At 45.0% G+C, this 25,000-nt stretch overlaps 1 protein-coding gene across 1 annotated transcript in view; it reads right to left on the bottom strand.

Annotated features, from left to right (window-relative positions):
• Nucleotides 1-25,000, bottom strand: part of LOC129844828 (unconventional myosin-XV-like) — a gene marked incomplete at its 5' end in the record, with an annotated part of 213,858 nt that overhangs the window by 77,742 nt on the left and 111,116 nt on the right. The window contains 4 exons of the mRNA XM_055912976.1: nt 3,728-3,884; nt 5,741-5,816; nt 9,744-10,154; nt 10,261-10,430. Of these exons, the coding sequence (XP_055768951.1) occupies nt 3,728-3,884; nt 5,741-5,816; nt 9,744-10,154; nt 10,261-10,430 (814 nt within the window). The remainder of the gene's footprint in view (nt 1-3,727; nt 3,885-5,740; nt 5,817-9,743; nt 10,155-10,260; nt 10,431-25,000) is intronic.

Genomic DNA, 25,000 nt, shown 5'->3' on the forward strand with positions numbered 1-25,000 from the left:
ATAAGATGGAATAAGCCTGAATAAGACTGAATAAGACTGACTGAATAAGACTGAATAAGACTGAACAAGACTGACTGAATAAGACTGACTGAATAAGACTGAATAGAACAAAATAAAACTGAATAAGGCTGAATACGGATGAATAAGACTAAATAAGACTGAATAAGATGGAATAAGCCTGAATAAGACTAAATAAGACTGACTGAATAAGACCTAATAATACTGACTGAATAAGACTGAATAGGAGTGACTGAAAATGACTTACTGAATAAGACTGACAGAATAAGAATGAATGAATAAGACCTAATAATACTGACTGAATAAGACTGAATAAGACTTACTGAAAATGACTGACGGAATAAGACTGACGGAATAAGACTGACTGAATAAGACTGGCGGAATAATACTGACTGAATAAGACTGACTGAATAAGACTGACGGAATAAGACTGACTGAATAAGACTGACGGAATAAGACTGACTGAATTAAACTGAATAAGACTGAATGAATTAGACTGAAGAAGACTGAATAAGACTGAATAAGACTGATTGAATAAGACTGACTGAATAAGACTGACTGAATAAGACTGAATAGAACAAAATAAGACTGAATAAGACTGAATACGGATGAATACGACTAAATAAGACTGAATAAGATGGAATAAGCCTGAATAAGACTCTGATTAAGACTGAATAAGACTGACTTAAAATGACTGACTGAATAAGACTGACAGAATAAGAATGAATGAATAAAACCTAAAAATACTGACTGAATAAGACTGAATAAGACTGACTGAAAATGACTGACTGAATAAGACTGACTGAATAAGACTGACTGAAAATGACTAACTGAATAAGACTGAATAAGACTGACTGAATAAGACTGAATAAGACTGACTGAATAAGACTGACGGAATAAGACTGACTGAATAAGACTGACTGAATAAGACTGACTGAATAAGACTGAATAAGACTGACTGAATTAGACTGAATAAGACTAAACTGAATAAGACTGACGGAATAAGACTGACTGTATAAGACTGGCTGAATAAGACTGACTGAATAAGACTGACGGAATAAGACTGACTGAATAAAAATTGACTGAATAAGACTGACGGAATAAGACTGACTGAATAAGACTGACAGAATACGACTGAAGGAATAAGACTGACAGAATAAGACTGGTTGAATAAGACTGACTGAATAAGACTGAATAAGACTGACTGAATAAGACTGACGGAATAAGACTGACTGAATAAGAATTAATGAATACGACTAAATAAGACTAACTGAATAAGACTGACTGAAATAGACTGAATATGTCTGACTGAATTAGACTGAATAAGACTGACTGAATAAGACTGAATAAGACTGAATAAGACTCTGATTAAGACTGACTGAATAAGACTGAATAAGACTGACTTAAAATGACTGACTGAATAAGACTGACAGAATAAGAATGAATGAATAAGACCTAAAAATACTGACTCAATAAGACTGAATAAGACTGACTGAAAATGACTGACTGAATAAGACTGACTGAATAAGACTGACTGAAAATGACTAACTGAATAAGACTGAATAAGACTGACTGAATAAGACTGAATAAGACTGACTGAATAAGACTGACGGAATAAGACTGACTGAATAAGACTGACTGAATAAGACTGACTGAATAAGACTGAATAAGACTGACTGAATTAGACTGAATAAGACTAAACTGAATAAGACTGACGGAATAAGACTGACTGAATAAGACTGAATAAGACTGACTGAATTAGACTGAATAAGACTAAACTGAATAAGACTGACGGAATAAGACTGACTGAATAAGACTGACAGAATACGACTGAAGGAATAAGACTGACGGAATAAGACTGGTTGAATAAGACTGACTGAATAAGACTGACTGAATAAGACTGACGGAATAAGACTGGCTGAATAAGACTGACTGAATAAGACTGACTGAATAAGACTGACTAAATAAGACTGACTGAATAAGACTGACTGAATAAGACTGACTGAATAAGACTGACTGAATTAGACTGAATAAGACTGCCTGAATTAGACTGAAGAAGACTGAAGAAGACAGAATAAGACTGAATAAGACTGACTGAATAAGACTGAACAAGACTGACTGAATAAGACTGACTGAATAAGACTGAATAGAACAAAATAAAACTGAATAAGACTGAATACGGATGAATAAGACTAAATAAGACTGAATAAGATGGAATAAGCCTGAATAAGACTGAATAAGACTGACTGAATAAGACTGAATAAGACTGAACAAGACTGACTGAATAAGACTGACTGAATAAGACTGAATAGAACAAAATAAAACTGAATAAGGCTGAATACGGATGAATAAGACTAAATAAGACTGAATAAGATGGAATAAGCCTGAATAAGACTAAATAAGACTGACTGAATAAGACCTAATAATACTGACTGAATAAGACTGAATAGGAGTGACTGAAAATGACTTACTGAATAAGACTGACAGAATAAGAATGAATGAATAAGACCTAATAATACTGACTGAATAAGACTGAATAAGACTTACTGAAAATGACTGACGGAATAAGACTGACGGAATAAGACTGACTGAATAAGACTGGCGGAATAATACTGACTGAATAAGACTGACTGAATAAGACTGACGGAATAAGACTGACTGAATAAGACTGACGGAATAAGACTGACTGAATTAAACTGAATAAGACTGAATGAATTAGACTGAAGAAGACTGAATAAGACTGAATAAGACTGATTGAATAAGACTGACTGAATAAGACTGACTGAATAAGACTGAATAGAACAAAATAAGACTGAATAAGACTGAATACGGATGAATACGACTAAATAAGACTGAATAAGATGGAATAAGCCTGAATAAGACTGAATGAATAAGACCTAATAATACTGATTTAATAATACTGAATAAGACTGACTGAAAATGACTGACTGAATAAGACTGACTGAATATGACTGACTGAAAATTACTGACTGAATAAGCCTGACTGAATAAGACAGACTGAATAAGACTGCCGGAATAAGACTGACTGAATAAGACTGACTGAATAAAAATGGACTGAATAAGACTAAATAAGACTGACTGAATAAGACTGAATAAGACTGATTGAATTAGACTGAATAAGACGGACTGAATTAGACTGAATAAGACTGAAGAAGACTGAATAAGACTGAATAATACTCACTGAATAAGACTGACTGAATAAGACTGCATAAGACTGAATAAGACTGACTGAATAGAACTAAATAAGACTGAACAAGACTGAATATGGTTGAATAAGACTAAATAAGACTGAATAAGATGGAATAACCTAAATATGACTAAATAAGACTGAATGAATAAGACTGAATGAATAAGACTTAATAATACTGACTGAATAAGACTGACTGAATAAGAATGACTGAGTAAAAGTGACTACGAATAAGACTGACGGAATAAGGATGAATAGAAGATGTATGCAACTTGAATAGAAGCAGAATAGAAGCAGAATAGAAGCAGAGTAGTCTGGAGTCAGAATAGAACACAGCATAGAAGCAGAATAGAACACAGAATAGAAGCAGAATAGAAGCAGAGTAGTCTGGAGTCAGAATAGAACACTGAATAGAAGCTGAATAGAACACAGAATAGAAGCAGAGTGGAGTCAGAATATAGTTTTCATGATGCTGAGCGCTGTGTGTGTGGGACCTCTGACCTCTTGCCGGGCGGTAGGGCATCAGTCAGGGGCGGAGGAGAGTCATACTGTCTGATGATATCCTTGATGTTACTGCTGGGGACGATGTCTAGCTGAGGCAATACTGATGACTTCACCACCTCAGCAGCAGGGGGCGCAGGACTGGTCACCACCGGGGCTACACATCACAGAGGGAGAGAGGACTGGTCACCACTGGGGAGAGAGGACTGGTCACCACTGGGGAGAGAGGACTGGTCACCACTGAGGAGAGAGGACTGGTCACCACTGGGGAGAGAGGACTGGTCACCACTGGGGAGAGAGGACTGGTCACCACTGGGGAGAGAGGACTAGTCACCACTGGGGAGAGAGGACTGGTCACCACTGGGGAGAGAGGACTGGTCACCACTGGGGAGAGAGGACTGGTCACCACTGAGGAGAGAGGACTGGTGACCACTGGGGAGAGAGGACTGGTCACCACTGGGGAGAGAGGACTGGTCACCATTGGGGAGAGAGGACTGGTCACCACTGGGGAGAGAGGACTGGTCACCACTGGGGAGAGAGGACTGGTCACCACTGGGGAGAGAGGACTGGTCACCATTGGGGAGAGAGGACTGGTCACCACTGGGGAGAGAGGACTGGTCACCACTGGGGAGAGAGGACTGGTCACCACTGGGGAGAGAGGACTGGTCACCACTGGGGAGAGAGGACTGGTCACCACTGGGGAGAGAGGACTGGTCACCACTGGGGAGAGAGGACTGGTCACCACTGTGGAGAGAGGACTGGTCACCACTGGGGAGAGAGGACTGGTCACCACTGGGGAGAGAGGACTGGTCACCACTGGGGAGAGAGGACTGGTCACCACTGTGGAGAGAGGACTGGTCAAAACTGGGGAGAGAGGACTGGTCACCACTGGGGAGAGAGGACTGGTGACCACTGAGGAGAGAGGACTGGTCACCACTGGGGAGAGAGGACTAGTCACCACTGGGGAGAGAGGACTGGTCACCACTGGGGAGAGAGGACTGGTCACCACTGGGGAGAGAGGACTGGTCACCACTGGGGAGAGAGGACTGGTCACCACTGAGGAGAGAGGACTGGTCACCACTGAGGAGAGAGGACTGGTCACCACTGGGGAGAGAGGACTGGTCACCACTGGGGAGAGAGGACTGGTCACCACTGGGGAGAGAGGACTGGTCACCACTGGGGAGAGAGGACTGGTCACCACTGCGGAGAGAGGACTGGTCACCACTGGGGAGAGAGGACTGGTCACCACTGGGGAGAGAGGACTGGTGACCACTGAGGAGAGAGGACTGGTCACCACTGGGGAGAGAGGACTGGTCACCACTGGGGAGAGAGGACTGGTCACCACTGGGGAGAGAGGACTGGTCACCACTGGGGAGAGAGGACTGGTCACCACTGGGGAGAGAGGACTGGTCACCACTGTGGAGAGAGGACTGGTCAAAACTGGGGAGAGAGGACTGGTCACCACTGGGGAGAGAGGACTGGTGACCACTGAGGAGAGAGGACTGGTCACCACTGGGGAGAGAGGACTAGTCACCACTGGGGAGAGAGGACTGGTCACCACTGGGGAGAGAGGACTGGTCACCACTGGGGAGAGAGGACTGGTCACCACTGGGGAGAGAGGACTGGTCACCACTGAGGAGAGAGGACTGGTCACCACTGAGGAGAGAGGACTGGTCACCACTGGGGAGAGAGGACTGGTCACCACTGGGGAGAGAGGACTGGTCACCACTGGGGAGAGAGGACTGGTCACCACTGGGGAGAGAGGACTGGTCACCACTGCGGAGAGAGGACTGGTCACCACTGGGGAGAGAGGACTGGTCACCACTGGGGAGAGAGGACTGGTCACCACTGGGGAGAGAGGACTGGTCACCATTGGGGAGAGAGGACTGGTAACTACTGGGGAGAGAGGACTGGTCACCACTGGGACTACACATCACAGAGGGAGAGAGGACTGATCGTCTTATAAATCATATGCCACAATAAGAAGCACACATTTATTAATTAATGAATTACCAAACTTCCTGGCAGGTTCCTTGTTGATGGGGACGGCTGGAGACTTCTGATGAGGAACCCCGTCTTTACCTGCCGACTTGGCCTGAGGAGGAGGGAGCCACACAACACACACCTGAAGTTCTAACGTCCTGCAGATACACCACAGTCAACCTGAAGTCCTAACATCCTGCAGATACACCACAGTCAACCTGAAGTCCTAACGTCCTGCAGATACACAACAGTCAACCTGAAGTCCTAACGTCCTGCAGATACACCACAGTCAACCTGAAGTCCTAACGTCCTGCAGATACACCACAGTCAACCTGAAGTCCTAACGACCTGCAGATACACCACAGTCAACCTGAAGTCCTAACGTCCTGCAGATACACCACAGTCAACCTGAAGTCCTAACGTCCTGCAGATACACCACAGTCAACCTGAAGTCCTAACATCCTGCAGATACACCACAGTCAACCTGAAGTCCTAACGTCCTGCAGACACACCACAGTCAACCTGAAGTCCTAACGTCCTGACCTGCAGATACACCACAGTCAACCTGAAGTCCTAACGACCTGCAGATTCGCCACAGTCAACCTGAAGTCCTAATGTCCTGCAGATACACCACAGTCAACCTGAAGTCCTAACATGCTGACCTGCAGATACCCCACAGTCAACCTGAGGTCCTAACGTCCTGCAGATACACCACAGTCAACCTGAAGTCCTAACGTCCTGCAGATTCACCACAGTCAACCTGAAGTCCTAACGTCCTGCAGATACACCACAGTCAACCTGAAGTCCTAACGTCCTGCAGATACACCACAGTCAACCTGAAGTCCTAACATCCTATAGATACACCACAGTCAACCTGAAGTCCTAACATCCTGCAGATACACCACAGTCAACCTGAAGTCCTAACATCCTGACCTGCAGACACACCACAGTCAACCTGAAGTCCTAACATCCTGCAGATACACCACAGTCAACCTGAAGTCCTAACATCCTGCAGTTACACCACAGTCAACCTGAAGTCCTAACGTCCTGCAGATACACCACAGTCAACCTGAAGTCCTATCGTCCTGCAGATACACCACAGTCAACCTGAAGTTCTAACGTCCTGCAGACACACCACAGTCAACCTGAAGTCCTAACGTCCTGCAGATACACCACAGTCAACCTGAAGTCCTAACATCCTGCAGATACACCACAGTCAACCGGAAGTCTTAACGTCCTGACCTGCAGATACACCACAGTCAACCTGAAGTCCTAACGTCCTGCAGACACACCACAGTCAACCTGAAGTCCTAACGTCCTGCAGATACACCACAGTCAACCGGAAGTCTTAACGTCCTGACCTGTAGATTCACCACAGTCAACCTGAAGTCCTAACGTCCTGCAGATACACCACAATCAACCTGAAGTCCTAACGTCCTGCAGATACACCATAGTCAACCTGAAGTCCTAACGTCCTGCAGATACACCACAGTCAACCTGAAGTCCTAACGTCCTGCAGATACACCACAGTCAACCTGAAGTCCTAACATCCTGCAGATACACCACAGTCAACCTGAAGTCCTAACATCCTGCAGATACACCACAGTCAACCTGAAGTCCTAACGTCCTGCAGACACACCACAGTCAACCTGAAGTCCTAACGTCCTGCAGATACACCACAGTCAACCTGAAGTCCTAACGTCCTGCAGATACACCACAGTCAACCTGAAGTCCTAACGTCCTGCAGATACACCACAGTCAACCTGAAGTCCTAACATCCTGCAGATACACCACAGTCAAACGGAAGTCTTAACGTCCCGACCTGTAGATTCACCACAGTCAACCTGAAGTCCTAACGTCCTGCAGATACACCACAATCAACCTGAAGTCCTAACGTCCTGCAGATACACCACAGTCAACCTGAAGTCCTAACATCCTGACCTGCAGATACCCCACAGTCAACCTGAAGTCCTAACGTCCTGCAGATACACCACAGTCAACCTGAAGTCCTAACGTCCTGCAGATACACCACAGTCAACCTGAAGTCCTAACGTCCTGCAGACACACCACAGTCAACCTGAAGTCCTAACGTCCTGCAGATACACCACAGTCAACCTGAAGTCCTAACGTCCTGCAGATACACCACAGTCAACCTGAAGTCCTAACGTCCTGCAGATACACCACAGTCAACCTGAAGTCCTAACGTCTTGCAGATACACCACAGTCAACCTGAAGTCCTAACATCCTGCAGATACACCACAGTCAACCGGAAGTCTTAACGTCCTGACCTGAAGATACACCACAGTCAACCTGAAGTCCTAACGTCCTGCAGACACACCACAGTCAACCTGAAGTCCTAACGTCCTGCAGATACACCACAGTGAACCGGAAGTCTTAACGTCCTGACCTGTAGATTCACCACAGTCAACCTGAAGTCCTAACGTCCTGCAGATACACCACAATCAACCTGAAGTCCTTACGTCCTGCAGATACACCACCGTCAACCTGAAGTCCTAACGTCCTGCAGACACACCACAGTCAACCTGAAGTCCTAACGTCCTGCAGATACACCACAGTCAACCTGAAGTCCTAACGTCCTGCAGATACACCACAGTCAACCTGAAGTCCTAACGTCCTGCAGATACACCACAGTCAACCTGAAGTCCTAACATCCCGCAGATACACCACAGTCAACCTGAAGTCCTAACATCCCGCAGATACACCACAGTCAACCTGAAGTCCTAACGTCCTGCAGACACACCACAGTCAACCTGAAGTCCTAACGTCCTGCAGATACACCACAGTCAACCTGAAGTCCTAACGTCCTGCAGATACACCACAGTCAACCTGAAGTCCTAACGTCCTGCAGATACACCACAGTCAACCTGAAGTCCTAACATCCTGCAGATACACCACAGTCAACCGGAAGTCTTAACGTCCTGACCTGTAGATTCACCACAGTCAACCTGAAGTCCTAACGTCCTGCAGATACACCACAGTCAACCTGAAGTCCTAACGTCCTGCAGATACACCACAGTCAACCTGAAGTCCTAACGTCCTGCAGATACACCACAGTCAACCTGAAGTCCTAACGTCCTGCAGATACACCACAGTCAACCTGAAGTCCTAACATCCTGCAGATACACCACAGTCAAACGGAAGTCTTAACGTCCCGACCTGTAGATTCACCACAGTCAACCTGAAGTCCTAACGTCCTGCAGATACACCACAATCAACCTGAAGTCCTAACGTCCTGCAGATACACCACAGTCAACCTGAAGTCCTAACATCCTGACCTGCAGATACCCCACAGTCAACCTGAAGTCCTAACGTCCTGCAGATACACCACAGTCAACCTGAAGTCCTAACGTCCTGCAGATACACCACAGTCAACCTGAAGTCCTAACGTCCTGCAGACACACCACAGTCAACCTGAAGTCCTAACGTCCTGCAGATACACCACAGTCAACCTGAAGTCCTAACGTCCTGCAGATACACCACAGTCAACCTGAAGTCCTAACGTCCTGCAGATACACCACAGTCAACCTGAAGTCCTAACATCCTGCAGATACACCACAGTCAACCGGAAGTCTTAACGTCCTGACCTGTAGATTCACCACAGTCAACCTGAAGTCCTAACGTCCTGCAGATACACCACAGTCAACCTGAAGTCCTAACGTCCTGCAGATACACCACAGTCAACCTGAAGTCCTAACGTCCTGCAGATACACCACAGTCAACCTGAAGTCCTAACGTCCTGCAGATACACCACAGTCAACCTGAAGTCCTAACATCCTGCAGATACACCACAGTCAACCTGAAGTCTTTCCCGGGCAGGTATAGGTACTACACTCTTAGGAAAAAGACTTCCTAAAAGTGTTCCTTGGCTGTCCCCATGGGAGAACCCGTTGAAGAACCCATTCGGTTTCCCTGTAGAACCCTCTGTGGAAAGGATTATACTTGGATCCCAAAAGGGTTCTTCAAAGGGTCTCCCACGGGGACAGGTACTACACTTAGGTACGTATAGACTCACCTGGGCAGCAGGATAGGGGTCATGGAGGCTGGCTGGATATGGCTGTATCTCAGGACTGGTGGATTGGCTAGCCCCAGGGTAGATAGGGGCAGGCTGGGTAGTGGAGTTGGGTCTAGGGGTCTGGCTCTGGGGGCCAGGATAGAGGTCAGGGTAGCTGGCTGTACTGGAGGTGGGAGGGGCAGCAGCATAGGGACTGGGAGGCATGACTGCATACGGGCTGGCTGGACTGGAAGTGACATAAGAGCTAGGAGTGATGCTAGCGTACGGGCTTGGGGGGAAGTGTGTGTAGGGGCTAGGGGGAAGGCAGTGGGGGAGGAGGGGGCTCATGGGGGGTGAGGTGAGGGGGGAGGTGGGAGGCGAGGTCATGGGGGAGGTTACTAAAGCCATGGCCTGCATTGTCATCTGCTGGGCCTGGGGAGGAGGGAAGAGGGGCAGGGGGAGGAGAGGTGAGGACGGGAATAAGTTAGACGTAACCTACAGTACCATAATGATGGTTAATAAGTTAGACGTAACCTACCATAATGATGGCCTGTTGGTTCATGATGGCGTGTTGCTGCTGGGCCATGACAGCATGCTGTTGATCTACTACAGAAGCCACCGGAGCCACCGGGACCACCGGGACCACCGGAGCCACCGGGACCACCGGAGCCACCGGGACCACCGGCAACATCGGCAGAACCCTCACCGCTGAAGGTGACACACAAAACTACGCTTCAGGCTAATAGCATGATGGGAAGTACTTCATTGAAAATACTTTAAATATCACATTTTTTTTTGGTTCTCTGTACTATACTATTTATATTTTTGTTAACTTTTACTTTTTCTTCACTACAATAATGTACTTTTTACTCCATACATTTTCCCTGACAATCAAAGGACAGTAAAATGCAGGACAGGAAAATGGTCCAATTCACACTTATCAAGAGAACATCCCTGGTCATCCCTTACTGCCTCTGATCTGGAGGACTCACTAAACAGAGAACATCCCTGGTCATCCCTACTGCCTCTGATCTGGAGGACTCACTAAACAGAGAACATCCCTGGTCATCCCTTACTGCCTCTGATCTGGCTGACTCACTAAACAGAGAACATCCCTGGTCATCCCTACTGCCTCTGATCTGGAGGACTCACTAAACAGAGAACATCCCTGGTCATCCCTTACTGCCTCTGATCTGGTGGACTCACTAAACAGAGAACATCCCTGGTCATCCCTACTGCCTCTGATCTGGAGGACTCACTAAACAGAGAACATCCCTGGTCATCCCTTACTGCCTCTGATCTGGCTGACTCACTAAACAGAGAACATCCCTGGTCATCCCTTACTGCCTCTGATCTGGCTGACTCACTAAACAGAGAACATCCCTGGTCATCCCTTACTGCCTCTGATCTGGCTGACTCACTAAACAGAGAACATCCCTGGTCATCCCTTACTGCCTCTGATCTGGCTGACTCACTAAACAGAGAACATCCCTGGTCATCCCTTACTGCCTCTGATCTGGCTGACTCACTAAACAGAGAACATCCCTGGTCATCCCTTACTGCCTCTGATCTGGCTGACTCACTAAACAGAGAACATCCCTGGTCATCCCTTACTGCCTCTGATCTGGAGGACTCACTAAACACACATGCTTTGTTTGTAAATCAAATCAAATGTTATTGATCGCGTACACATATTTTGCAGATTTTATCAGAGGTGTAGCGAAAATGCTTATGTTCCTAGCTCAAACAGTGCAGTAATACCTAACAATACACACAAATACACACAAATACACACAAATACACACAAATACACACAAATACACACAAATACACACAAATCAAATAATTAAGAAATATAGACCTATTACTTGTATTGGGGGCGTGCTCCCTTTGCTGATGTCCACGATCAGCTCCTTTGTTTTGTTGACATTGACGGAAAAGGTTATTTTCCTGGCACCACTCCTCACATCCTCCCTGCCAGGACCCTCACATCCTCCCTGTAGGCTGTCTCGTCGTTGTTGGTAATCATGCCTACCACTATTGTGTCGTCTGCAAACTTGATGATTGAGTTGGTAGATGTGTGTAGCGGGGAGTACCGGAGGGGGTACCGGAGGGGGCTGAGCACGCACCCTTGTGGGGTCCCTGCGTTGAGGATCATGGAGATGTTGTTTCATACATTCACCACCTGCGGACGGCCCGTCAGGAAGTCCAGGACCCAGTTGCATAGGACGGGATTCAGACCCAGGACCCTGAGCTTAATGAAGAGCTTGGAGGATACTATGGTGTTGAATGCTGAGCTATAGTCGAGGGACATCATTCTTACATTGGTATTCCTCTGGTTCAGACGGGCAGTGTGTGATGGCAATTGCATCATCCGTTGGAGTGGTAAGTAAACTGAAGTGGTTCTAGGGTGTCAGGTAAGCTGGAAGTGATATGATCCTTAACTAGCCTCTCAAAGCACTTCCTGATGACAGAAGTGAGTGCTACGGGGCGATAGTCATTTAGTTACATTCGCTTGCTTGGGTACAAGGAACAATGGTGGACATCTTTAAGCAAGTGGGGACAACAGATTGGGACAGGGAGAGATTGGATATGTCTGTCAACACTCTCCTCTCTGAGGACGAGGATAGGAGTAGGGGACAACAGATTGGGACAGGGAGAGATTATATATGTCTGTCAACACTCTCCTCTCTGAGGACGAGGCTAGGAGTAGGGGACAACAGATTGGGACAGGGAGAGATTATATATGTCTGTCAACACTCTCCTCTCTGAGGACGAGGCTAGGAGTGGGGGACAACAGATTGGGACAGGGAGAGATTATATATGTCTGTCAACACTCTCCTCTCTGAGGACGAGGCTAGGAGTAGGGGACAACAGATTGGGACAGGGAGAGATTGGATATGTCTGTCAACACTCCAGCTGGTCCTCTCTGAGGACGAGGCTAAGAGTGGGGGACAACAGATTGGGACAGGGGAGAGATTGGATATGTCTGTCAACACTCTCCTCTCTGAGGACGAGGCTAGGAGTAGGGGACAACAGATTGGGACAGGGAGAGATTGGATATGTCTGTCAACACTCTCCTCTCTGAGGACGAGGCTAGGAGTAGGGGACAACAGATTGGGACAGGGAGAGATTGGATATGTCTGTCAGTACTCCAGCTGGTCCTCTCTGAGGACGAGGCTAGGAGTAGGGGACAACAGATTGGGACAGGGAGAGATTGGATATGTCTGTCAACACTCCAGCTGGTCCTCTCTGAGGACGAGGCTAGGAGTAGGGGACAACAGATTGGGACAGGGAGAGATTGGATATGTCTGTCAACACTCCAGCTGGTCCTCTCTGAGGACGAGGCTAAGAGTGGGGGACAACAGATTGGGACAGGGGAGAGATTGGATATGTCTGTCAACACTCTCCTCTCTGAGGACGAGGCTAGGAGTAGGGGACAACAGATTGGGACAGGGAGAGATTGGATATGTCTGTCAGTACTCCAGCTGGTCCTCTCTGAGGACGAGGCTAGGAGTAGGGGACAACAGATTGGGACAGGGAGAGATTGGATATGTCTGTCAACACTCCAGCTGGTCCTCTCTGAGGACGAGGCTAGGAGTAGGGGACAACAGATTGGGACAGGGAGAGATTGGATATGTCTGTCAACACTCCAGCTGGTCCTCTCTGAGGACGAGGCTAGGAGTCGGGACAACAGATTGGGACAGGGAGAGATTGGATATGTCTGTCAACACTCTCCTCTCTGAGGACGAGGCTAGGAGTGGGGACAACAGATTGGGACAGGGAGAGATTGGATATGTCTGTCAACACTCTCCTCTCTGAGGACGAGGCTAGGAGTAGGGGACAACAGATTGGGACAGGGAGAGATTGGATATGTCTGTCAACACTCCAGCTGGTCCTCTCTGAGGACGAGGCTAGGAGTCGGGACAACAGATTGGGACAGGGAGAGATTGGATATGTCTGTCAACACTCTCCTCTCTGAGGACGAGGCTAGGAGTGGGGACAACAGATTGGGACAGGGAGAGATTGGATATGTCTGTCAACACTCTCCTCTCTGAGGACGAGGCTAGGAGTGGGGGACAACAGATTGGGACAGGGAGAGATTGGATATGTCTGTCAACACTCTCCTCTCTGAGGACGAGGCTAGGAGTGGGGGACAACAGATTGGGACAGGGAGAGATTGGATATGTCTGTCAACACTCTCCTCTCTGAGGACGAGACTAGGAGTAGGGGACAACAGATTGGGACAGGGAGAGATTGGATATGTCTGTCAACACTCCAGCTGGTCCTCTCTGAGGACGAGGCTAGGAGTAGGGGACAACAGATTGGGACAGGGGAGAGATTGGATATGCCTGTCAACACTCCAGCTGGTCCTCTCTGAGGACGAGGCTAGGAGTGGGGGACAACAGATTGGGACAGGGAGAGATTGGATATGTCTGTCAACACTCCAGCTGGTCCTCTCTGAGGACGAGGCTAGGAGTGGGGGACAACAGATTGGGACAGGGAGAGATTGGATATGTCTGTCAACACTCTCCTCTCTGAGGACGAGGCTAGGAGTGGGGGACAACAGATTGGGACACGGAGAGATTGGATATGTCTGTCAACACTCTCCTCTCTGAGGACGAGGCTAGGAGTAGGGGACAACAGATTGGGACAGGGAGAGATTGGATATGTCTGTCAACACTCTCCTCTCTGAGGACGAGGCTAGGAGTGGGGGACAACAGATTGGGACAGGGAGAGATTGGATATGTCTGTCAACACTCTCCTCTCTGAGGACGAGGCTAGGAGTGGGGGACAACAGATTGGGACAGGGAGAGATTGGATATGTCTGTCAACACTCTCCTCTCTGAGGACGAGGCTAGGAGTGGGGGACAACAGATTGGGACAGGGAGAGATTGGATATGTCTGTCAACACTCTCCTCTCTGAGGACGAGGCTAGGAGTAGGGGACAACAGATTGGGACAGGGAGAGATTGGATATGTCTGTCAACACTCTCCTCTCTGAGGACGAGGCTAGGAGTAGGGGACAACAGATTGGGACAGGGAGAGATTGGATATGTCTGTCAACACTCCAGCTGGTCCTCTCTGAGGACGAGGCTAGGAGTGGGGGACAACAGATTGGGACAGGGAGAGATTGGATATGTCTGTCAACACTCTCCTCTCTGAGGACGAGGCTAGGAGTGGGGGACAACAGATTGGGACAGGGAGAGATTGGATATGTCTGTCAACACTCTCCTCTCTGAGGACGAGGCTAGGAGTAGGGGACAACAGATTGGGACAGGGAGAGATTGGATATGTCTGTCAACACTCTCCTCTCTGAGGACGAGGCTAGGAGTGGGGGACAACAGATTGGGACAGGGAGAGATTGGATATGTCTGTCAACACTCCAGCTGGTCCTCTCTGAGGACGAGGCTAGGAGTGGGGGACAACAGATTGGGACAGGGAGAGATTGGATATGTCTGTCAACACTCTCCTCTCTGAGTACGAGGCTAGGAGTGGGGGACAACAGATTGGGACAGGGGAGAGATTGGATATGTCTGTCAACACTCCATCCAGCTGATCTGCTCTGAGGACGAGGCTAGGAGTGCGTTCTGGGCCGGCAGCCTTGCGAGGGTTAACGCGATTAAATGTCTTACTCAGGTTCGACCACAGAGAACGAGAGCTCGCTGTCTTCATCAGCGTCGGTGGCCCGCGTTGGCTGCAATGTTGTTTTCCTCGAAGCGGGCGAAGAAGGTGTTTAGCTTGTCGCGGAGGAAGACGGCAGTGTCCGCGACGTGGCTGGTTTTCCCTTCATAAATTCTGTTTTCCCTTTATAAATTCTGTTTTTCCCTTTATAAATTCTGTTTTCCCTTTATAAATTCTGTTTTCCCTTTATAAATTCTGTCTGAGTATTGGAGTGTGCCCCCTGGCTAACTGTGTATCTAGTTTGCTTCATGTACGGAATGTGCAATGATTAATACTTTTACTTTTGATACTTAACTATATTTAAAACCAAATACTTTTAGACTTTTAACTCAAGTAGTATTTTACTGGGTGACTTTTAATTGAGTCATTTTCCATTAAAGAATCTTTACTTTTACTCAAGTAGGACAATTGGGTACTTTTTCCACCACTGGCTAAACGCTAGTGCTTAAACTTAAACACTTAGCCAAAGGCTACAATATGATAAGTTAATAGCTAAATGCTAGGCTAACCCTTAACTGATAGGTTACAGCTAACTGCTAGGATACAACTAACCGCAAGGTTACATCTAACTGATAGGTTACAGATAACTGATAGGTTAGAGCTAACTGCTAGGTTACAGCTAACTGCTAGGTTACAGCTACCTGCTAGGCTAACCCTTAACTGCTAGGTTAAAGCTAACTGCTAGGATACAACTAACCGCAAGGTTACAAACTGATAGGTTACATCTAACTGCTAGGTTACAGCTAACTGCTAGGTTACAGCTAACTGCTAGGTTACAGCTAACTGATAGGTTACAGCTAACTGCTAGGTTACAACTAACTGATAGGTTACAGCTAACTGATAGGTTACAGCTAACTGCTAGGATACAGATAACTGATAGGTTACAGCTAACTGATAGGTTACAACTACCTGCTAGGATACAGATAACTGATAGGTTACAACTACCTGCTAGGATACAGATAACTTGATAGGTTACAACTACCTGCTAGGATACAGATAACTGATAGGTTACAGCTAACTGATAGGTTACAACTACCTGCTAGGTTACAACTAACTGATAGGTTACAGCTAACTGCTAGGTTACAACTACCTGCTAGGTTACAACTAACTGATAGGTTACAGCTAACCGCTAGGTTACAGCTAACTGATAGGTTACAGCTAACTGCTAGGTTACAACTACCTGCTAGGTTACAGATAACTGATAGGTTACAGCTAACTGCTAGGTTACAGCTAACCGCTAGGTTACAGCTAACTGCTAGGATACAACTAACTGCTAGGATACAACTACCTGCTAGGTTACAGCTAACTGCTAGGTTACAACTACCTGCTAGTTTACAGATAACTGATATGTTACAACTACCTGCTAGGTTACAACTAACTGCTAGGTTACAGCTACCTGCTAGGTTACAGCTAACTGCTAGGTTACAGCTAACTGCTAGGTTACAGCTAACTGCTAGGTTACAGCTAACTGCTAGGTTACAACTACCTGATAGGTTACAGATAACTGATAGGTTACAACTAACTGCTAGGTTACAACTACCTGCTAGGTTACAGATAACTGATAGGTTACAGCTAACTGCTAGGTTACAGCTAACTGCTAGGTTACAGCTACCTGCTAGGTTACAGCTAACTGCTAAATAATAGTCTAAAGGCTAACTGCTAGGTTACAGCTAACTGTTAGGTTACAGCTACCTGCTAGGTTACAGCTAACTGCTAGGATACAACTAACTGATAGGTTACATCAAACTGATAGGTTACAGCTAACTGATAGGTTACAACTAACTGATAGGTTACAACTAACTGATAGGTTACAACTAACTGATAGGTTACAACTAACTGCTAGGTTACAGCTAACTGCTAGGTTACAACTAACTGATAGGTTACAGCTAACTGCTAGGTTACAGCTAACTGCTAGGTTACATCAAATTGATAGGTTACAGCTAACTGCTAGGTTACAACTACCTGCTAGGTTACAGCTAACTGCTAAATAATAGTCTAAAGGCTAACTGCTAGGTTACAGCTAACTGCTAGGTTACAGATAACTGATAGGTTACAGCTAACTGCTAGGTTACAACTAACTGCTAGGTTACAACTACCTGCTAGGTTACAGCTAACTGATAGGTTACAACTACCTGCTAGGATACAGATAACTGATAGGTTACAGCTAACTGATAGGTTACAACTACCTGCTAGGTTACAACTAACTGATAGGTTACAGCTAACTGCTAGGTTACAACTACCTGCTAGGTTACAACTAACTGATAGGTTACAGCTAACCGCTAGGTTACAGCTAACTGATAGGTTACAGATAACTGATAGGTTACAGATAACTGATAGGTTACAGCTAACCGCTAGGTTACAGCTAACTGCTAGGATACAACTAACTGCTAGGATACAACTACCTGCTAGGTTACAGCTAACTGCTAGGTTACAACTACCTGCTAGGTTACAGCTAACTGCTAAATAATAGTCTAAAGGCTAACTGCTAGGTTACAGCTAACTGCTAGGTTACAGATAACTGATAGGTTACAGCTAACTGCTAGGTTACAACTAACTGCTAGGTTACAACTACCTGCTAGGTTACAGCTAACTGATAGGTTACAACTAACTGCTAGGATACAACTACCTGCTAGGTTACATCAAACTGATAGGTTACATCTAACTGCTAGGTTACAACTACCTGATAGGTTACAACTACCTGATAGGTTACAACTACCTGCTAGGTTACATCTAACTGATAGGTTACAGCTAACTGCTAGGTTACAACTACCTGCTAGGTTACAGATAACTGATAGGTTACAGCTAACTGCTAGGTTACAACTACCTGCTAGGTTACAGCTACCTGCTAGGTTACAGCTAACTGCTAAATAATAGTCTAAAGGCTAACTGCTAGGTTACAGCTAACTGCTAGTTTACAGCTAACTGCTAGGTTACAACTAACTGATAGGTTACAGCTAACTGCTAGGTTACAGCTAACTGATAGGTTACAGCTAACTGCTAGGTTACAACTACCTGCTAGGTTACAACTACCTGATAGGTTACAACTAACTGATAGGTTAGAGCTAACTGCTAGGTTACAGCTAACTGCTAGGTTACAGCTACCTGCTAGGCTAACCCTTAACTGCTAGGTTAAAGCTAACTGCTAGGATACAACTAACCGCAAGGTTACATCAAACTGATAGGTTACATCTAACTGCTAGGTTACAGCTAACTGCTAGGTTACAGCTAACTGCTAGGTTACAGCTAACTGCTAGGTTACAGCTAACTGCTAGGTTACAGCTAACTGATAGGTTACAGCTAACTGCTAGGTTACAACTAACTGATAGGTTACAGCTAACTGATAGGTTACAGCTAACTGATAGGTTACAGCTAACTGATAGGTTACAGCTAACTGATAGGTTACAGCTAACTGATAGGTTACAACTACCTAATAGGATACAGATAACTGATAGGTTACAACTACCTGCTAGGATACAGATAACTGATAGGTTACAACTACCTGGTAGGATACAGATAACTGATAGGTTACAGCTAACTGATAGGTTACAACTACCTGCTAGGATACAGATAACTGATAGGTTACAGCTAACTGATAGGTTACAGCTAACTGCTAGGTTACAACTACCTGCTAGGATACAGATAACTGATAGGTTACAGCTAACTGCTAGGTTACAACTACCTGCTAGGTTACAACTAACTGATAGGTTACAGCTAACCGCTAGGTTACAGCTAACTGATAGGTTACAGCTAACTGCTAGGTTACAACTACCTGCTAGGTTACAGATAACTGATAGGTTACAGCTAACTGCTAGGTTACAGCTAACCGCTAGGTTACAGCTAACTGCTAGGATACAACAAACTGCTAGGATACAACTACCTGCTAGTTTACAGCTAACTGCTAGGTTACAACTACCTGCTAGGTTACAGATAACTGATAGGTTACAACTACCTGCTAGGTTACAACTAACTGCTAGGTTACAGCTACCTGCTAGGTTACAGCTAACTGCTAGGTTACAGCTAACTGCTAGGTTACAGCTAACTGCTAGGTTACGACTACCTGATAGGTTACAGATAACTGATAGGTTACAACTAACTGCTAGGTTACAACTACCTGCTAGGTTACAGATAACTGCTAGGTTACAGCTAACTGCTAGGTTACAGCTACCTGCTAGGTTACAGCTAACTGCTAGGATACAACTAACTGATAGGTTACATCAAACTGATAGGTTACAGCTAACTGATAGGTTACAACTAACTGATAGGTTACAACTAACTGATAGGTTACAACTAACTGATAGGTTACAACTAACTGATAGGTTACAACTAACTGCTAGGTTACAGCTAACTGCTAGGTTACAACTAACTGATAGGTTACAGCTAACTGCTAGGTTACAGCTAACTGCTAGGTTACATCAAATTGATAGGTTACAGCTAACTGCTAGGTTACAACTACCTGCTAGGTTACAGCTAACTGCTAAATAATAGTCTAAAGGCTAACTGCTAGGTTACAGCTAACTGCTAGGTTACAGATAACTGATAGGTTACAGCTAACTGCTAGGTTACAGCTAACTGCTAGGTTACAACTACCTGCTAGGTTACAGCTAACTGATAGGTTACAACTAACTGCTAGGATACAACTACCTGCTAGGTTACATCAAACTGATAGGTTACATCTAACTGCTAGGTTACAACTACCTGATAGGTTACAACTACCTGATAGGTTACAACTACCTGCTAGGTTACATCTAACTGATAGGTTACAGCTAACTGCTAGGTTACAACTACCTGCTAGGTTACAGATAACTGATAGGTTACAGCTAACTGCTAGGTTACAACTACCTGCTAGGTTACAGCTACCTGCTAGGTTACAGCTAACTGCTAAATAATAGTCTAAAGGCTAACTGCTAGGTTACAGCTAACTGCTAGTTTACAGCTAACTGCTAGGTTACAACTAACTGATAGGTTACAGCTAACTGCTAGGTTACAACTACCTGCTAGGTTACAACTACCTGATAGGTTACAACTAACTGATAGGTTACAACTACCTGCTAGGTTACAACTACCTGATAGGTTACAACTAACTGATAGGTTACAGCTAACTGCTAGGTTACAACTACCTGCTAGGTTACAGCTAACTGCTAAATAATAGTCTAAAGGCTAACTGCTAGGTTACAACTACCTGCTAGGTTACAACTACCTGATAGGTTACAACTAACTGATAGGTTACAGCTAACTGCTAGGTTACAGCTAACTGATAGGTTACAACTAACTGCTAGGTTACAACTACCTGATAGGTTACAACTAACTGATAGGTTACAGCTAACTGATAGGTTACAGCTAACTGCTAGGTTACAGCTAACTGCTAGGTTACATCAAATTGATAGGTTACAGCTAACTGCTAGGTTACAACTACCTGCTAGGTTACAGCTAACTGCTAAATAATAGTCTAAAGGCTAACTGCTAGGTTACAGCTAACTGCTAGGTTACAGATAACTGATAGGTTACAGCTAACTGCTAGGTTACAGCTAACTGCTAGGTTACAACTACCTGCTAGGTTACAGCTAACTGATAGGTTACAACTAACTGCTAGGATACAACTACCTGCTAGGTTACATCAAACTGATAGGTTACATCTAACTGCTAGGTTACAACTACCTGATAGGTTACAACTACCTGATAGGTTACAACTACCTGCTAGGTTACATCTAACTGATAGGTTACAGCTAACTGCTAGGTTACAACTACCTGCTAGGTTACAGATAACTGATAGGTTACAGCTAACTGCTAGGTTACAACTACCTGCTAGGTTACAGCTACCTGCTAGGTTACAGCTAACTGCTAAATAATAGTCTAAAGGCTAACTGCTAGGTTACAGCTAACTGCTAGTTTACAGCTAACTGCTAGGTTACAACTAACTGATAGGTTACAGCTAACTGCTAGGTTACAACTACCTGCTAGGTTACAACTACCTGCTAGGTTACAGCTAACTGCTAAATAATAGTCTAAAGGCTAACTGCTAGGTTACAACTACCTGCTAGGTTACAACTACCTGATAGGTTACAACTAACTGATAGGTTACAGCTAACTGCTAGGTTACAGCTAACTGATAGGTTACAACTAACTGCTAGGTTACAACTACCTGATAGGTTACAACTAACTGATAGGCTACAGCTAACTGCTAGGTTACAGCTAACCGCTAGGTTACAGCTAACTGCTAGGTTACAGCTAACTGCTAGGTTACAACTACCTGCTAGGTTACAGCTAACTGCTAAATAATAGTCTAAAGGCTAACTGCTAGGTTACAACTACCTGCTAGGTTACAGCTAACTGCTAAATAATAGTCTAAAGGCTAACTGCTAGGTTACAGCTAACTGCTAGGTTACAGTTAACTGCTAGGTTACAACGAACAGCTAACTGCTAAATAATAGTCTAAAGGCTAACTGCTAGGTTACAGCTAACTGCTAGGTTACAGCTAACTCCTAGGTTTAAGCTAACCGCTGGGTTACAGCTACCTGCTAGGTTACAGCTAACCGCTAGGTTACAGCTAACTGCTAGGTTACAGCTAACTGCTAGGTTACAGCTAACCGCTAGGTTACAGCTACCTGCTAGGTTACAGCTAACTGCTAGGTTACAGCTAACCGCTAGGTTACAGCTACCTGCTAGGTTACAGCTAACTGCTAGGTTACAGCTACCTGCTAGGTTACAGCTAACTGCTAAATAATAGTCTAAAGGCTAACTGCTAGGTTACAGCTAACTGCTAGGTTACAGCTAACCACTAGGTTACAGCTAACTGCTAGGTTACAGCTAACTGCAAGGTTACAACTACCTGCTAGGTTACAGCTAACTGCTAAATAATAGTCTAAAGGCTAACTGCTAGGTTACAGCTAACTGCTAGGTTACAGCTACCTGCTAGGTTACAGCTAACTGATAAATAATAGTCTAAAGGCTAACTGCTAGGTTACAGCTAACTGCTAGGTTACAGCTAACCGCTAGGTTACAGCTAACTGCTAGGTTACAGCTAACTGCTAGGTTACAACTACCTGCTAGGTTACAGCTAACTACTAAATAATAGTCTAAAGGCTAACTGCTAGGTTACAGCTAACTGCTAGGTTACAACTACCTGCTAGGTTACAGCTAACTGCTAAATAATAGTCTAAAGGCTAACTGCTAGGTTACAGCTAACTGCTAGGTTACAGCTACCTGCTAGGTTACAGCTAACTGATAAATAATAGTCTAAAGGCTAACTGCTAGGTTACAGCTAACTGCTAGGTTACAGCTAACCGCTAGGTTACAGCTAACTGCTAGGTTACAACTACCTGCTAGGTTACATCTAACTGATAGGTTACAGCTAACTGCTAGGTTACAACTACCTGCTAGGTTACAGATAACTGATAGGTTACAGCTAACTGCTAGGTTACAACTACCTGCTAGGTTACAGCTACCTGCTAGGTTACAGCTAACTGCTAAATAATAGTCTAAAGGCTAACTGCTAGGTTGCAGCTAACTGCTAGTTTACAGCTAACTGCTAGGTTACAACTAACTGATAGGTTACAGCTAACTGCTAGGTTACAACTACCTGCTAGGTTACAACTACCTGATAGGTTACAACTAACTGATAGGTTACAACTACCTGCTAGGTTACAACTACCTGATAGGTTACAACTAACTGATAGGTTACAGCTAACTGCTAGGTTACAACTACCTGCTAGGTTACAGCTAACTGCTAAATAATAGTCTAAAGGCTAACTGCTAGGTTACAACTACCTGCTAGGTTACAACTACCTGATAGGTTACAACTAACTGATAGGTTACAGCTAACTGCTAGGTTACAGCTAACTGATAGGTTACAACTAACTGCTAGGTTACAACTACCTGATAGGTTACAACTAACTGATAGGTTACAGCTAACTGATAGGTTACAGCTAACTGCTAGGTTACAGCTAACTGCTAGGTTACATCAAATTGATAGGTTACAGCTAACTGCTAGGTTACAACTACCTGCTAGGTTACAGCTAACTGCTAAATAATAGTCTAAAGGCTAACTGCTAGGTTACAGCTAACTGCTAGATTACAGATAACTGATAGGTTACAGCTAACTGCTAGGTTACAGCTAACTGCTAGGTTACAACTACCTGCTAGGTTACAGCTAACTGATAGGTTACAACTAACTGCTAGGATACAACTACCTGCTAGGTTACATCAAACTGATAGGTTACATCTAACTGCTAGGTTACAACTACCTGATAGGTTACAACTACCTGATAGGTTACAACTACCTGCTAGGTTACATCTAACTGATAGGTTACAGCTAACTGCTAGGTTACAACTACCCGCTAGGTTACAGATAACTGATAGGTTACAGCTAACTGCTAGGTTACAACTACCTGCTAGGTTACAGCTACCTGCTAGGTTACAGCTAACTGCTAAATAATAGTCTAAAGGCTAACTGCTAGGTTACAGCTAACTGCTAGTTTACAGCTAACTGCTAGGTTACAACTAACTGATAGGTTACAGCTAACTGCTAGGTTACAACTACCTGCTAGGTTACAACTACCTGATAGGTTACAACTAACTGATAGGTTACAACTACCTGCTAGGTTACAACTACCTGATAGGTTACAACTAACTGATAGGTTACAACTACCTGATAGGTTACAACTAACTGATAGGTTACAACTAACTGATAGGTTACAGCTAACTGATAGGTTACAGCTAACTGCTAGGTTACAACTACCTGCTAGGTTACAGCTAACTGCTAAATAATAGTCTAAAGGCTAACTGCTAGGTTACAACTACCTGCTAGGTTACAACTACCTGATAGGTTACAACTAACTGATAGGTTACAGCTAACTGCTAGGTTACAGCTAACTGATAGGTTACAACTAACTGCTAGGTTACAACTACCTGATAGGTTACAACTAACTGATAGGTTACAGCTAACTGCTAGGTTACAGCTAACCGCTAGGTTACAGCTAACTGCTAGGTTACAGCTAACTGCTAGGTTACAACTACCTGCTAGGTTACAGCTAACTGCTAAATAATAGTCTAAAGGCTAACTGCTAGGTTACAACTACCTGCTAGGTTACAGCTAACTGCTAAATAATAGTCTAAAGGCTAACTGCTAGGTTACAGCTAACTGCTAGGTTACAGTTAACTGCTAGGTTACAACGAACAGCTAACTGCTAAATAATAGTCTAAAGGCTAACTGCTAGGTTACAGCTAACTGCTAGGTTACAGCTAACTCCTAGGTTTAAGCTAACCGCTGGGTTACAGCTACCTGCTAGGTTACAGCTAACCGCTAGGTTACAGCTAACTGCTAGGTTACAGCTAACTGCTAGGTTACAGCTAACCGCTAGGTTACAGCTACCTGCTAGGTTACAGCTAACTGCTAGGTTACAGCTAACCGCTAGGTTACAGCTACCTGCTAGGTTACAGCTAACTGCTAGGTTACAGCTACCTGCTAGGTTACAGCTAACTGCTAAATAATAGTCTAAAGGCTAACTGCTAGGTTACAGCTAACTGCTAGGTTACAGCTAACCACTAGGTTACAGCTAACTGCTAGGTTACAGCTAACTGCAAGGTTACAACTACCTG

This window comes from Salvelinus fontinalis, unplaced genomic scaffold, assembly GCF_029448725.1.
Source record: "Salvelinus fontinalis isolate EN_2023a unplaced genomic scaffold, ASM2944872v1 scaffold_0235, whole genome shotgun sequence".
Classification (NCBI taxonomy): Eukaryota; Metazoa; Chordata; class Actinopteri; order Salmoniformes; family Salmonidae; genus Salvelinus; species Salvelinus fontinalis.